General features: G+C 41.6%; 1 protein-coding gene across 1 annotated transcript; it reads right to left on the reverse strand.

The window, feature by feature from the left end:
• Positions 1–10,440: 10,440 nt before the first annotated feature.
• Positions 10,441–11,021, reverse strand: LOC101562090 (39S ribosomal protein L41, mitochondrial). Its single transcript, XM_004638071.2, has one exon. The coding sequence runs from the start codon at positions 10,968–10,970 to the stop codon at positions 10,563–10,565; it is 408 nt and encodes a 135-aa protein (XP_004638128.1). The 5' UTR covers positions 10,971–11,021; the 3' UTR covers positions 10,441–10,562.
• Between the last annotated feature and the right edge of the window lie 4,637 nt (positions 11,022–15,658).

Here is a 15,658-nt window from a genome sequence, read left to right on the forward strand (position 1 = left end):
AAAGTGAAAGGTAACTTCCATGTGCCTCACTGAAATTATATTCTGTATTTGCATGACATTCAAAATATGTTGCCTGTCACATGAATATGCATGTGTGTAAAACTAATGCAACTCCTTTTACCTGAATTCCTTTTTTTTGGGGGGGCAGAACTGGGAATTGAACTCAGGCCCTTGCACTTGCCAGGGAAGCACTTATTCTACTGAGCCATCTCCCTGGCCCCATTTACCTGACTTCTTGATGTATATATGTATGTTCTACTGGCCTTCTTTACCTTTTTAACTTCTGAATGAATAGTGGCAGATTAAAAGGAAATTAAACTAAAAGGTTAACTAAAACATAGAATACTAGCAAGAAAGCATGTGATAGGCCTGCTGGTCATTTGAAGCAGTGCTGCTTCCTATAAAAAGCTTGGCCTCTTAGGACAGCTGGTACCTGGCCTCTCTTCTATGTCCCCCAGATGTGCTCATAGCAGTAGCAGGCTTCCCTTGCATGTGCTTCAAGCAAGTGAATTCCTACAGGTGTGATCGTGCTGAACTTCTATACGCGTCGACAAGGGGCACGAGGCATGAGTGACAAGCGGGAGGGACATGCTTGGTGTACGGAGCTCTGCTGCTCACTCTCATGTTCCTGTGTTCCATTCAGCTTCACTTCTAAGGTGTGTAAGAAGAGCAAACTGAGAACCTCATGGTGGAGTATTAAACCAGACCTGGAGCCCTTGTGGGCTCGGTGTCCTCTGGAACTACAAAGGGGACACCTCTGAGAAGCCTGCCCTGGATGCAGCAGAAGGTAAGTGCGCCGTCAAAGTATCGAATAGCTCAGCCTTGCAGAGGCAGGGAGGGCTTGGGCAGCTCGTGTGCTCGTCATGCCCAATAAACCTGCATGCCACTTCTGTGGATGTGTCTTCATGGCCCAGTGCTCAAGTTCCCTAAAACACTTTAGTAACAAAGCCGTTCATTACAGAATTCCTTAGAACAGTGAGCAACTAGTTATAACAAACACATAACAACAAGAATGCTTAATTAACAAAACATTTCCTTTATGGGGATATTACAGACCCAGTAAAGTCCATGAAGATTATGTCAGTGTGTGGGAAAAAGTGTCTGCTTAAATGGTAAATGGAAAAACAAAAAAGCATCTTGTTAATCCAACACTTTATAGTCTAGTGGTAGATTATGGGCACTTTTTAAAATTCTGTATTTTAATATCCATTCATGGTAGTCTCAGGTAAACATTTATTCCTTAATTGTGTTTTTGTCTATTTGTTCAAATCTGATCATTCTGAAAGCACATGTGTCATCTGCTATCAGGCAAGTTTGCATTTTTATAGAATTTATAGCATGTGTCATTTTTGGTCTTTTCCTCAAAAGAGCACAGTTTCTTTAAGTGGTAGAAAGGGTGGGGCAGGGGAGGGTTTAGCATGGTTTTTGAGGACGGGAGTTATTTTGTCTGCCCAGATTTCCATTGTTCTGTGTTAGTGTAGAGTAATTTGAAGTGGTTTGTGATAAGACTGGTAATTTCAAGTAGTTTAAATATTACAAAAAGTCCATGGGATTGCGATTAAAAAGAATTTGTGTTGGTCTAGCTCTGCCTCTCTCTCTCTCTCTTTTTTTTACCACCTTAATATTTTTAAGTATATGGTTCAGACGTGTTAAGGGTATTCACCCTGTTATAAAACAGATAATTTAGACTTTATGGTGGCCTTTTCTGAGGTATAATTAATATACAAAAATGTGTATTTATTTAATGAATGCATTTTGATGAACTTGGACATATGAAACATTGCTGCAATAAAGATAATAAATTTATTTATTACTTTCTAAGGTTTCATTGTACCCCAACATTATGTGTGTGTGTGTGTGTGTGTGTGTGTATGCAGAAAGAATACTTAACGTGAGATGTACCCTCCTAACGAAAGATTTAAGTGCATAATACACATTATTAACTACAGAAACTACACTGTACAACTGATCACGAGAAGGCACTCATCTTGCAGGCAAAACATTGTAAACATTGTAGATGCTGTGGAAAGCTGTACAGGTACTTCTCAAAAGATTAAAAATAGAACTACTATGTGGCTTCAGCACTTTCAGTTCTGGATACAAATCCAAAAGGATTAAAATCAGAATCTTGAAGACAGATTCGCCCATCAATGTTCATTGTAGCATTGTTCATAATAACTCAGATATAGAAACAACCTCAGCGTCCATTAATAGATAGCTGGATGAGGAAAATGTGGTGCATACATACAGTGGAAACTTTCCAGTGTCAAAGGAAGGGAATTCTGCCATATGTAACAGCATAGAGGAATCTGGAGGACATGATGTTAAGTGAAATAAAGCAGCCACAGAAGAAGGAAAGAACGAACAGTGTCCCATTCCAGTATCTATCTCTTACTAGTTGTGTGACTTCTGAACCCAAGTTATTTTGTTACTATAGCCGAATGATGGAAGAGTGTCCCTCCACAGGAGTGATGGAAATGACTCTGTTAGAATGAACTTGGAGCTGGGTGCTGGGCCTTCTGGGAAAAGCATTCTACAAAATGCTGGTTGCTGTTGTACCGGAAAAGCTCCTACCCCACATTCCTCTGGCGAATCAGCCGGCCAAGGTTTGGCAACTGAGTTGGTAAAATAGTTTCCAAACACTATCTTGTTTCTAGCAGTTATGTTTTTCAAAACAGTTCAGGATGCTTCATATCTCAGAGACCTTGGAATTTGTTATGTATTGTTTTTATAGTTTTATAAGAAGTGTTTTTTATGTTTTAAAGTAGTCCACAAAAATATAGTAAGTTTTATTTATTTTGTTTAAAGAAAATGAGACCTTCTGCTTAGAATTCTAGAGGTGGTCAAACCTAATGACTACAGTAAGATAAAGGCAGCTGGGAAACTTTTGTTAAGCATTATACTAAGAGTGAGTCATGCCATTCTGTTTACCATGCTTCATTCATTCATTTTTCATTCATTCATTCATTCATTCATTCATTCATTCATTCATTTGTTCCTTTGTTCATTCATTTGTTCGTTCCTTCATTCACATTCTGAGTATCTGCTGAGTACCCAGAGCTCAGAACCAGGGATAGAAAGGCAAAGCTGTGATTGCTCTGTCTACCTTCCCCTTCCCCTCTTTTGCCAGGAGACAGGTTTATAAACTACCACACTCTGTGGACCACAAAGGATTGTGGGAGCTATCTATCAGAGTACTGACGTGTGAGGGGAATACCTTTTTCTGTCTACCTAGATCAGAATGACTTGTAGTGCTGGTTACAAAGCAAATTCATATTCTTCAGAATGGACAATGTAAGTCAGATTTCCTGGGAGTGGCTGGGTGGTGTGGTTTTAATCAAGAATAATCCTTGGTTAATTCTTGTACACAACCTAATATTTAAGAATCACTGCTATAAGAGAAGGAACATATAGTTCAAGTTCACATTCATGCTCTCTGGTTTGGGCAAGTCATTTTACCTTTTAGTTTTAGTTTTCACACTGTATAATGGGCTTGAGAAAAGTGTTCCCTTTGCAGTGTTGAGAGTTTGCAACAAAATTATGTAGGTGAGCTCATCTCATAATAATAAAATGCCTTACAGTACTTAGTCATCCTGATTGCTTCTCATTCTGTTTTTCGAAGTTCTCCTAACTGAATGAAAGTCCTTTCATAAATTTGTTGGGGTGTGTACAATAGTCCTCTCATCTTCTGGTCCTAGTTATAACTTTGGAAGATACTATGAACATAATCCACTTGCATCAAATGAAATGTATTTTGGAAATATAATGATGAACCCCTTGGGTCACTTTGTGAGCTTAATCTAAGAAGAGATATGTAAACAAATAATTTTAATGCAATTTGAAAATAATGATCATGGCCATTATAAAATATTTAAATTAATAATTATTATTGTAATTAAAATTTTTTGAGCATTATGATATGCCTTGAATGCTTCTATCTTCTCAGTCAAGCCTCATTATTATCCTATAACATGGACATTATCATTTGCATTTTATAGATAATGAAACTGTGGCCCAAAGAGGTGGAATGACTTCCCCAAGGGTATACAGTCATAAGTAAAAGAGTTCAGATTCAAACTAGTTCTATCCAATTCTAAAACTCTGCAGTTCTATTTCTTTTAGTCCACAGAGAACTCATGGGTTTTCATTCCCATTTTTGGATTCAGTAGTGTAAAGTCTGTAAGCTGAGAGGTGCCTTACGATATTAATTTTCCAACTCCTGATAGCAATCCACAGTGAGACATCGATCTTACATCGTGACACAGATTGTTCATATGTACACCAGCACATGTGTATGTATCTGTCATGGAACAACACTCATCTATACTCTGAAAGATTTCCTTTTATCTCTTTTGTTCGTGATTATGAGGACCCTGCCCATTTTATTACTTGGAGGGCCTGATGCATGAAAACCCTACCTTGAGGGATATGGAGACCAGTCTCCTCCTTCATAGATGTGCAGAGCATGGCTGGAGAGGGCAAGTGACCTGGAAAAGTCTCATTGGTGGTAATTGGCCAGAAATATGGCTCACAGCTCAGGCTACCAAACTGCTGGCCTAGATTTTTTTTTCTTGTTAAAGGATTGTCTTTCAAAACATAGCAGTTCTATTAACTGAAAGAGAATTGTTCTGTGGTCTGCCCTCATGAATAGACAGGGGTCATTATCTTGTTATTGTACTTGTTGTTGTAGTACAAGTGCTGTTATAAAGGCCAGTTCAGCTCCTACACTCCTGTCCTCTCTTGACCTTCTGCCTGCTACTAAGGGATGACACAGTAAGAAGGCCCCGGTCAGCCAATGGCACCATCCTCTTCTAGCTCCTTCCCTCCAGGACCTGGAGCCAGTAAATGCCTCTTCTTTATAAATTCCCTTGTCTCAAGTATTCTTTTTTAACTGCACAAAATAGACAAAATCAGGTTGTATGAGAAGAACAAGAATACTAGGCGGAAAATTGGGGCAAGAATGCACATTGCTAGGGATACCACACAAACAAAGGTACAAGGAGGTACAGTGCCAGGGTGTGAAGGTCACACAAAGGCAGATGAACTTGACCCAGCAGGTGAACGCTTGATTTTAGGAAGCTCAGTGGAATCACATGCTCAAAGAAGCAGAAGAGACTGTAGGGATCAGGTAATTTGCCCATCCTGGAAGCCCTCAAGAAAAAGTTCAGGCATTTACTAAAGTGTTTGTCTAAGCCTATGGTCAGTTATTTAAATGTTAGAGAAACAAGATCTACAACCAAGGAGGTTTCATTGGTCCATGGCATCTTATGTGAAAGTACCTACCTTCTACATTTGCCAGCATTGCTTTTGTTACGTAATAAAATCACAATCCTCTCTTGTTGAACAGCTGGCATTTTCACTAATCTGACAGGCACCATGAATCACACAGCTCTGATTAGTGTTTCCTACTTTGCTTTGGCCTTTAGGAAATGCACAACTTCCTTTACATCCCTACTTCCTCCTTCCTGGTTTGGGAACCAGTCTCCTCTAGCTTCATACAACTTGTATAACTTTGTGTTGCCCTTTCCATTAGTTCTTTAGCAATGTCACTGTGTTGTAGATTTTTAAAAAGTTTACTTCAAATTTTGGGGGGATGGTGGAGAGTAAATATAAATGTATATGAACAGTCATTTTTTAAACATGTATTTGGTTGTTACAGGGCTTCACTATGCAGTTTGGACTCATAGTGATCCTCCTGTTTTCAGCCACCCGAGTGCTGGGATTACAGGCCTACACCACTATGCCCAGACTCTGGCCAGCTCAGCCCATCTTTGGGCTGGGGCTGGTGCAGCATGTGGTGCTGGGGATTGAACTGCAGTCCCTGCACTTGTCTAAGCTTGCCTAAGCAGGCGCTTTAGTCTGCTGAGTTATCTCGCTGGTTTATGAACAGTCATATTAATGCCATGGAAGTGAAAATGAGGGGAATGAAGAATAAATCCCTATGTGTAAGTCAGCCCATATTTGCATAGTTTCTAAGGAAATAAAAGAAAGAATTAAGATTTTTGGGAGAAGGCAATGGGTTGCTTTTAGGACAGGCACATTGAGACATTTCAGAAACAGAAGTGTCGAGCACTGAATTGATTATAGAAGTATGAAACTCAAAAGTGAGGTGGATATCGAGGATGTAGTTCAGTAGCAGTGTTTACCTAAGATGTACATGAACTTGGGCTTGATTGCCATCACAGATGTGTACACACACACACACACACACACACACACACACACACACACACACAGTAAATTCTGGAAAGAGAAAGATTTAGAAGTCATCGATCAGTTGCTGAAGTCATCAAAGGGACTGTTCATAAGCGGTAGCTGAGCCTCAACTAGCACTGAAAGGGAGAGAAAAGATGCATGGCCCTTGGACAGCGCAGAAATCATACCATGACTGATGGTGTACTATGTAACACCATATCAGCTCTTAATACTAAATCATATAAATGGATGTGAAAAGCCAATTTATACTCACCACTAGAAATGCTTCTCGTGATACATACTTTCTGTGGATATGTTCTCTTTTCCCATTGAATAAATCATTTATTCCCCTGTTGTTTGAAAATAAGCGTACAACATATTTAGAGAAACAATTCTCTCTGCTAGACAAGTCAGATGGTCAGTGCTGAAGGGAAAATTCTAAGTTCTTTAAGGTTGATCTTTTCAGTGTCTGGCACACGCAAAATGAAATTGGTTCGTATTATGAAATATCTTATGTTTTATTTTTTGTTTTAATGAAATGCTTTACAACTTTAGACCAGAGCTGGCTTACCAGTGTTTCCCAAATAAAACACCATCAAGTACAAATATTACAAAGGCCTCTAAATTTCCTTGTTACGTGGTCTACACATTTATATGAAATGTAAAGGGACATTTAAAAAATGTCCCTTTGCCAGCTCTCCCCTGACCCCACTTAGACTGGTTAGCTAATTAACTGATCATAAAGGAAAGATGAAAATATGCAAACCTCAAATCCTTGTATTCTGGAAAAAGTATATAGTCACAGAGTAATGGAAATAAATTACTACTAATGAGAAACAGAACTAATGACCAATGGAAGTAATGAAAGATCAACAAAGGTCAAAGCTACAGAAAGTTAGTTCTGTGTTGATCTGGCTTGCCACTGTCACTACCCATGGCCTGGGTAGTGACTGAGTGACCATTGGTGGGAGTAGCAGCAAGCTGTTTTGCTCAGTGGGCAGTAGGCTTCTAATTGACGAGTGAGTTCTATTTCAAGAGAATGCTCGTAAGTTGGGTTTGTTTATAAGTCTGACAGTGAGTCTTATACCTTTGACACAGATGGACACTGATGCTGACTCTGCACCCACACACTGAGATGTTTCTCCATCTCTATCATTTACCACACACTTTGTACTATTTTTTACTTCACCGGAGCAGCAGACTCCACATGTTCCTTGTCTTGCCCTTGTTCATTAGAATTATATTGAAGAGTTCATAAGAATGAACCATGTCTACCATCTTTTCACTTTGGTCCAATTTCTGAATCATTTTCACGATTATTGCTTTGTGATTCCTAGCAGTGCCCTCCACATCTTAACTGCTTTTCCTCTTGTTTCTGGGTGTCCTGGTCTTGATTGATACATATACATGTGTATACCATCAGTCATGGTATAATTTCTGCACTGTCAAAGGGCCATGCATCTTTTCTCTTCCTTTCACTGCTAGTTGAGGTTCAGCTACCACTTATGAACTGTCTCTTTGATGACTTCAGCAACTGGTAGATGACTTCTAAATCTTTCTCTTTCTCTTATCCTGGCTTGATTGTGTACACTATCACACTGTGCGGTAAGCGTACAGCAATACAGCCCTGATAATGTCTGGTGCACACATGAGCTACTTCTGGGATTTGTTGGCAACTACAAATGTTCCTAATGTAAAGTCTGTTCATAGCTGTGAAAGTTTGCAACTCAAATGTTTACAAGTGAGGGACTTAGTGTACATTATCTTTCAACTTCATTGGCCACATTGTTGTATAATGTGATTTTTCACCTGGATTCCATCTCTCCACAGCAAAGTCCTGGCCTTTTGTTGGATTCTCTCATCTTGAGGCAGCCAACCCCTTCTTCAGCCAGTATGGACCCTTTGTGCTATAGCACAGCAGGTAGATGAGGTTACAGAGTCTTATGACTTGTTTGAACTGGAGGAGGAACTTACTGCAGTTCATCTCAAGTGCTGCGTTATGGTATGGTCTATGGCTAGCAAACCTCATTTCCTCTTTTTAGATACCATGGCAGCAGAAGGGCTCAAAGTCAGGATGAAGCTCGTGAATGAGTAGTCAGGATGAAGCTTGTGAATGAGTTCTACCCATGAGAGGGGAGAGGAAATGATGTCTAGTAGTGCTTGCCATGTGGTAATATGCATTTTCATACCCAGAGATCTTGTTTGAATACAGATCCTGATTCAGTGGGTCTAGGGTGGTCATGCATAATCATGCATTTTGATAACATCCCAGACGATGTCAGGACCGCTAGTTTCACGGACAATACTTCAAGTAGTAAGTGGACAGCAATTCCAGCCTGGCCATGAAATGTCCCATGCAAGCTACCTTGAGCTCTCAGCCTTATCCACATAGCTAACTAGCAAAGCACTCAGGATGGAAGTCTCCTGATTGATGGAGGGAGACTGGATCCTGTGCCACACGCTGGAGCAGCTCTGTTTGGGGCACTGCTGACTCAAGAGGGTTTGTGAAAAATGGGAGGAAGTAATTTCTTTTGCTAAGTCATGAATATACAGGCTCACTTACTTCCACAACATGGCTCACTATCTAACACTCCCACTTAGCCACACTCATTTTTGAATCCTTGACTCATGGTTTTGAGTTAACTTGGTAAACATATTGAGTACCAGCTTTGTTCCAGGTCCAGTGATAGATGCTGGTGAATACTTCTATGAAAGAAGTAGTTTCTTTTGTAAGGAACTGGAAGAGGTGATAAGAAATGAGGCCAGTGATTCCATACATTTCATAGGGATCAGAGTCCAACAAAAGCCAATGTCTAATCTCAGAAGAGAGAGATGGAAATCCTAGCTGTGGACATCAGAAAAGGATTTTGAGAAGAAATTACATTGATGATATCAGCCTTGACAAGTGAATATCTTTAACTCTTAATGTGAAGGGTAAGGCAGATTGGAGGAGTTAAAGGCACTAAATGGAAAGAATGCACACTGCACAATGGGAGACTCATCATAGAGATCAAGTGTAGGGTGAGAGATTGGCACAATGAAATATACAGTAGAAATGAAGGTCAGGTTGGACCATGGGATATTTCGAATGGAAGCTTAAGGTGTGCGGACTTTATCGTGGGGAACTGAGGAAAACCTTGATGGGTTAAGCAAGAGTGGAATCTCACTGTTTAATGTAGAGGCAGCAGGAGAAGAAGGTTCTGGAGCCACTCTCCCCTCTCGAGAGGTCTGCTACAGCAATTGAGGACAAGGTGTGAGGTCTGAAGACGGTGAACATGAAAATAAAAAAGGAAAAGCAGTCTGCTAACAGCACTGTGAGAAAGATAGAGTCATATTCTCTGCTCCTCTCCACCCCATTTCAAAAATGAGCAAATTGCAGCTTCTAAAGGCTATGTCTTGACATGTAACTAGTGTGCTTTGGCATATAGCCAAGACATGGGAACCGTGCAGACAGGTCTTAGACCTCTGGCTTCTTATGTACTCTGCTGACCTATAATGCTGTTGTCAGGGTTGTGAGTGCCTTCTGAGACTGTCCTTGGTGAGCTGGATCTAGGCAGTGCCTAATCCACACCTTTCAGCATAGCCTATCTTTGCAAATTTTAATTCAAATAATTTTGAGTCACTCTGGTTGGGAAATTTAGTAGAACTCTATTTCACCATGACCTGCCCATAACAAGTTTAAGACCTACTTAAAAATGACACTGGTGACTCCAAAGGCACTTCAAAAAACTTGTTGCTTTTTCTTGGGAGTATATACCAGACCTGGGATATGGGCTTTAGGAAGAATTTCTAACCTGATGAGGCTCACTTTTCCCATGACTGGCGACATTAGGAAGGAAAGGAATCTGTTGTTACTCTTGCTTTCTGTCATCTTTCTAGAACCCAGGTTGGAGCTGGTAGGACCCCAGAGTGGGAGTTCTATGAGATGCACACATGGGCAAATAGCTTCAGGTCAGATCAAGAGCTTAGGAACAACTGTGGGAAGATGCTCTTTCTAATGACCTTTCAGGACTGCACTGTCTTAGGGGCAGTAGAAAAGACAGCTATTTGCCCCTGTTCTTAGGCAGAAATGTCTTTGAATCCTATGTCTACTACTTCCTAACTATGCTCTGCAATGAGTGACCTAACATGCCTATGCCAAGCTTTCTGCAGTGCCCAAGAGGATGGTGATGACTTGTCAGGATAAGATAAAGTTTCTAGAACACTAGGTGGTGGAGTTCTTTTTTTTTTTTTTTTTTTTTTTTTCCAGCAGAAAAGGCCTTTAATAGAAACTCCACAAAGGAATGCTCCCACTTCTCTGGGACAAATCTGAGACTGGGTCAGTGCAGTCTCTGGTTCATAGGCAAACCTATGGTCATCACTGGATTCTAACGTGGAAAGTTCTTGGGATACAGCTGGAAGAGCTTGCCTTCCTGAGTAGGCTCGAAGCCGTACTTTTCCAGGTTGTCAGGATCGAAAGTACCTTCGTTGAAGTCCTTTTCGATAGCGGGTGCAACTGTTTCCATGAAGAGGGCTTTGGCTGTCAGTGGCGTGTCTGTGCCCTCTGGAGCGCGGTAATTCACGTAGGGCTTGAGCTTGAAGCCAGTCAGGTTTGGGACGATAAAATCTGGAATCTGTTCCTTTATCTGCACGAACTTCCAGCCCGGGGCGTGGACACCCGTTCCCTTGGCGCCCCGGCCCTTGTAAAAGGTGCGGGGTCCCCGCTTGCTTGTCCACTTGCTCATCCTGTCCGCCCCTCGCACTAGGCCTTGAGTCACTGAGGTCAGGAAGCCCATGCTGTACTCTGGGCAGACGGCTCTCAGCCCGCGCCTCAACGCCCGGAAGCTCCGAGGAGGTGGTGGAGTTCTGAGCATAGTGCATTGCAGGATTTGGGACACTCTCAACTCTGAAGCATATAATGAGTAGTGTCAGTTGGTTCTAACTAGTAAATCTGAACATTTTGATGGCTTTAAAATAAGATATATTTCTCACTTACCAAACTGTATGGGGGTGTTCCTGGTCATCAGTGAGCCTTCTATGTGGTGAGTCAGGAATCAAACTCTCTCTTTTTGTCTAAGATGTGAAAAAGAGGGGGAAGAAAAGACATGCTTTGGCCCAACAGTGAAACATCATTTCTGTTCACTGGTGTGAAGTGGTCACATGATTCTCACAAGAAGCAAGGGGTGCTGGGAAAGGAGGTCCATGACATAGCAGCCACTTGCCAGTGTCAGTTCCTCAAGATTGAAGGAAACAGGAATTTCTGGGGGGACAGTTAGTTATTTCTTCTATAGAAGGGTGAGTATTAAAGTGGGACTGGGTTATGGACCAGGAAGTTAGTTTTATAGTGGTGAAAACAAGTCAGATTCATATTTATTTTCTTCCTACATCTTCTAGACCTCAGTCAGGGAGATCCTGTCCCACTTGGAACCTGGCTGTGAACAAGAAAACATCTGTGGTTGGAAAATGGGACTGGTGACTCAGGTCTGTTTGAGACATAAGGATGATGCCCTTAAACCTTTCTCTCAGTCAACCTCCATCCCACAAGGAGGTGAGAGGTCATCTGTCTGTCTACTTTGACACTTTCACCTGGTGACCTTCAGGATGGCAGACACCTTCTCGGTAGGCGGCAGTGAGCTTGGTACATATTGTCCTTGGATTTAACTGTGACTGACTCAGCAAAGGTGTGAGAGGAAAAAGCAAAAACAGACAAACAGCACTGAGCACTTTGCTACCCCAGGCCTTTCGTATAAACAGGTTGTCTGCTTCCTAGCCAGAGAATGAGCCAGGACGCTGGAACAGAATTAGAGCCTTAACAGTTACTGTGCAGAACCTTTGACAGTAGAGCACTGTGTTCCGAGGGGCAGGTTGCCCATATCCAGGGCCTGTGGGAGAGGCAGGATGTGGGGCAGAAGGACGGCTTTGAATCAGACACAAGTGGTCCTCTCCACTTACTCAGCTTTGTGATCTCAGGTGAAAGTTATTTATCCTTTCAAAGGCTCAGTTTCTTCACTTGTGAAATTGGCAAAATACTGTAGATCTTAAAATTCTTTAGAAAGCTCATGAGATAGTTTATTCAGTCTCAGAGGAGAGTGCCAGCCTCTAGGTATACAAGTAATATTTGTTCCCTGGTACTCTCACTTGGAGGCATGGAATCTGTTCATGTCGATTAACGTGAGCAGTAATGCTACTGCTTCTTCAGTTCATTTTTTGGGGCCATTTAGTCCCTGAAGTAACTTTTAAGGTAGATATATTATTTCCATTTTAGAGAAGACATGAGCAACACCCTGCTACTTTTTCTCTTGGAGAAAACAAAAAGAATTATAAGACGTAGACAAAGGGACGGATGTCAACTATGGGGGCCAGAGGCATAGATTCTAACCCCAGTCTGGTGTTAGATAGTGGAATTTTTATCTTTATCTACTTTCCCTGCATTTTCCTCATTGGCTTGTTCATTCTCAAGCTTATCTAATATTAATTATTTAGTGGACATTCACTGTTTCGCTCCCGTGTCCCCAAGCCTTGCAACTCAGTACGTGGCACCTGCACCAGAAGCATCAGCACCATTGGGAGCTTGTTGGAAATGCCGAGGACGGGGTCCTACCCCAGAGCTACTGGACCAGAATCTTCATTTTCACCAGACCCATAGGTAATTAATGCTGTCCTTGAAAAACCACTCTCCTAGAAATATTTAGGGGCACCCCATACTTAGCATCGCTGTCACTGTCCTCTCAGAGAAGAGTTGGGTGATCTATGTTTTGCCTTCTCTGAGTGCTCCTGTGGTTGTCAGGCGTCTCATGATTCTTCTACCCCAGAAGCAGGTGTAGTGGGTATTCCCTGGGCTTTGACAGAATGGAAGGTGTGGCAAATGAAGCTTTGATCTTACAAAGTGCTATGGTTCCTCATCTTCTCATCTGCTACGTCCAACTTGTGCTCCTGGGTTTCAGCTGCAGACAGAGGGGCAGCACCTTTTCTGGTCCTTGGGACACCTGAGGCCTCTACACATGCTTTCTAAGGTTTCTCTCCTGGTATCACCGCAGCACCCATTATTAACCCACGGCTAGCCATAGCACTGTGGTGTTGCGTATAATTGCTTATTGAGTCAGGATAGTGACCCTGTGTCCTTGGACTAGCTCTGACCTTCTATCTATCTGTGACTAGGCTCCACTTGAGGGAATCTTAGTGTCATGAAATACTGAAAATGAGAAAAGTTCCATTTTGAAAAAGTTGGCTATTGAATAGGAAGCAAGTCAAGGTTGGGCAGAAGAGCGAGGGCCTAATGTACAATAAGTTTGGTCCCGGGAGCATTCTTGGGAGACCCCACCAATATTTATACCTAGGGACATCAGCCACAGACTAGGCAGGAGAAGTTTAGGTGCACCACCATGTTTAATTCTCATGAAACCTTCAGGTGGGTAGTATCATTCTTATTTTCAGAAGAGGTAATGGAGGCTCAGAGAGACTGGGAACCTTGTCCAGGTCACACAGACAATAAATGGTGGTGCAGGCTGCAGCCATACATTTTTCAAAACTGGGAATGGTGCTGTGGTCTGAATGTATCCCTGAAATGCTTGTGTTGGAAAGTTAATCCCAAGGGAAACGGTGTTGGGAGGTGGGGCCTAATGGGAGATGTCTAGGTCATGAAGACTCCATCTTAATGAATGGATTAACACCAAGTATGAAAGAGTTTGAGGCTGGGAGTTCAGTCTCCTGGTCTCTCTTATGTGTGATCTTTCCTCTTTCAGTCTTTTGAGTGGGATGACACAGCAAAAGGCTCCTTTCTGGCTGTGGGCCTCTCAAATTTGGACTTTCTAATCTCTGCCACTAAAGAGAAATTTCTTTTTTTTTATGCAGGTATTTATAATTTTATTTTATTTTTCAATACTTTATCTACATGGTTTAAGATCAGACATAACAGAGAAAACCCATGAGAAATTTCTTTATCAATTACTTGATTTGTGTCAATCTGTTATAAAAACACAAAGCAGCCTAAGAAAAAATTGGAATTTAAATGAGGAAAACCATATATATTTTTCATAACTGGGTGTGGAAATTCATATTCAAATAAATAGTGGACCTCTGAAATGGATTCTGAAGGCTGCATTCTCCCTGCCACTTCCGAGGGGGCTAAGTAGAAAGATGAGCAAAGTTAGCCAAGTATAGGGTGGGGAGGATCTTGGAGATGTTCAACTTCTGTTTCAATATGGCAGAGCCATTCTACTTGATCCCTTTCCACACGGGCAGAGGTTGGATGTGCTCATGATGTATGTGCATGTAGCCCATTGCCTTTGTGTTTGTTTTTCCTCCAGCTCTCTGTCCAGCAAATCCCAGCTGCAGGGTGAGCCCCTGCTGAGCACCCTGCATATGGTGCTGCAACTCCTCTGACCAGTTGGGAGGCATACGGCTGCTGCTGGGTTTCCAAGATGGACTCCTTCTCCCTCATAAGCTTGGAGTTTGGGGAGGATAAAAGTTGCTATTCTGAGGGTGTCAGCTTCACAGGGAAGCACTGGCATTTGTCAGCTAGATAGCACAGAAGAACTGCTACTGTCTTGTGCACTCTTCCTCAGAGAGCAAGCATTGGAACCTGAAAGCTGGGATTTCGGCTAGCACACCTCCCCACTGATCAGCTTCATCAGTTTTTTTGTCAAAAAGCAGCAATATCTTCTAAGTCTCAGGTGACTTCATTTGTTGAGTAAGATGTTCAAATGGTAGATACACTTAATGCTTTGGTACAGGTCTTTATTCCAAAGGGGAGTACAGTAAATAATTTTAGTGATTATTCTATTTTATTTCATGAAGATTACTTGAATATTAATGTTTTATGTTAATCTATATTCATGACAGCATTTTTAGCTGTTAGAATAGTCAACTTAATTCTAATACAAAGTATAAACCAATTAAGGGAAATGTCATGTATTTGGCAAGTCCAGGGAAAACCTACTTTCAGGTTCAGCTAGATTCAGGGAATAGGTAAGTTCTAGCCACTAACAACTCCAGAATCACATGATTTCAAGCTGATTAACTCCCAAAGCCCATTTGTTTATTAATCCCGGGAAGATGGCCTTGTTTAGACCACATATTTACACCTGAATCAATCACTGTTGCTACAGACATAGAGCACTATGATTCGTTAATCTGAAGTCACATGACCAATCACATGTTCAGGAAGGAGATTCTGGTAGATGTGGAGATAGGCACCTTTCTTGAGATAACAAGGAATGGAGACAAGGAGTTTCTCAGAAGCAGGCAGGATGCTTGGTAGACAAAAAGTCACAGGACTCTAAAAGAAATACTGGCTCCCTATTCTTCTTTAGTTCTCCCCATGAGTTAGTGCTTGTCCTAGTGAAGTTGTTTTCAAAGTCATTAAATAGAACTGGGTTGCCTTAGGAACACATAAATCTTCCAAGCAAAGTAAAACCCCTCACAGAAAAAGGTGATGGTTGCTCCGGAGCTCTGAATTTGAACGACAAGCAGGATCCTTAGGATA

Source organism: Octodon degus, unplaced genomic scaffold (genome assembly GCF_000260255.1).
Source record: "Octodon degus isolate 3935 unplaced genomic scaffold, OctDeg1.0 scaffold00094, whole genome shotgun sequence".
NCBI classification, from domain to species: domain Eukaryota; kingdom Metazoa; phylum Chordata; class Mammalia; order Rodentia; family Octodontidae; genus Octodon; species Octodon degus.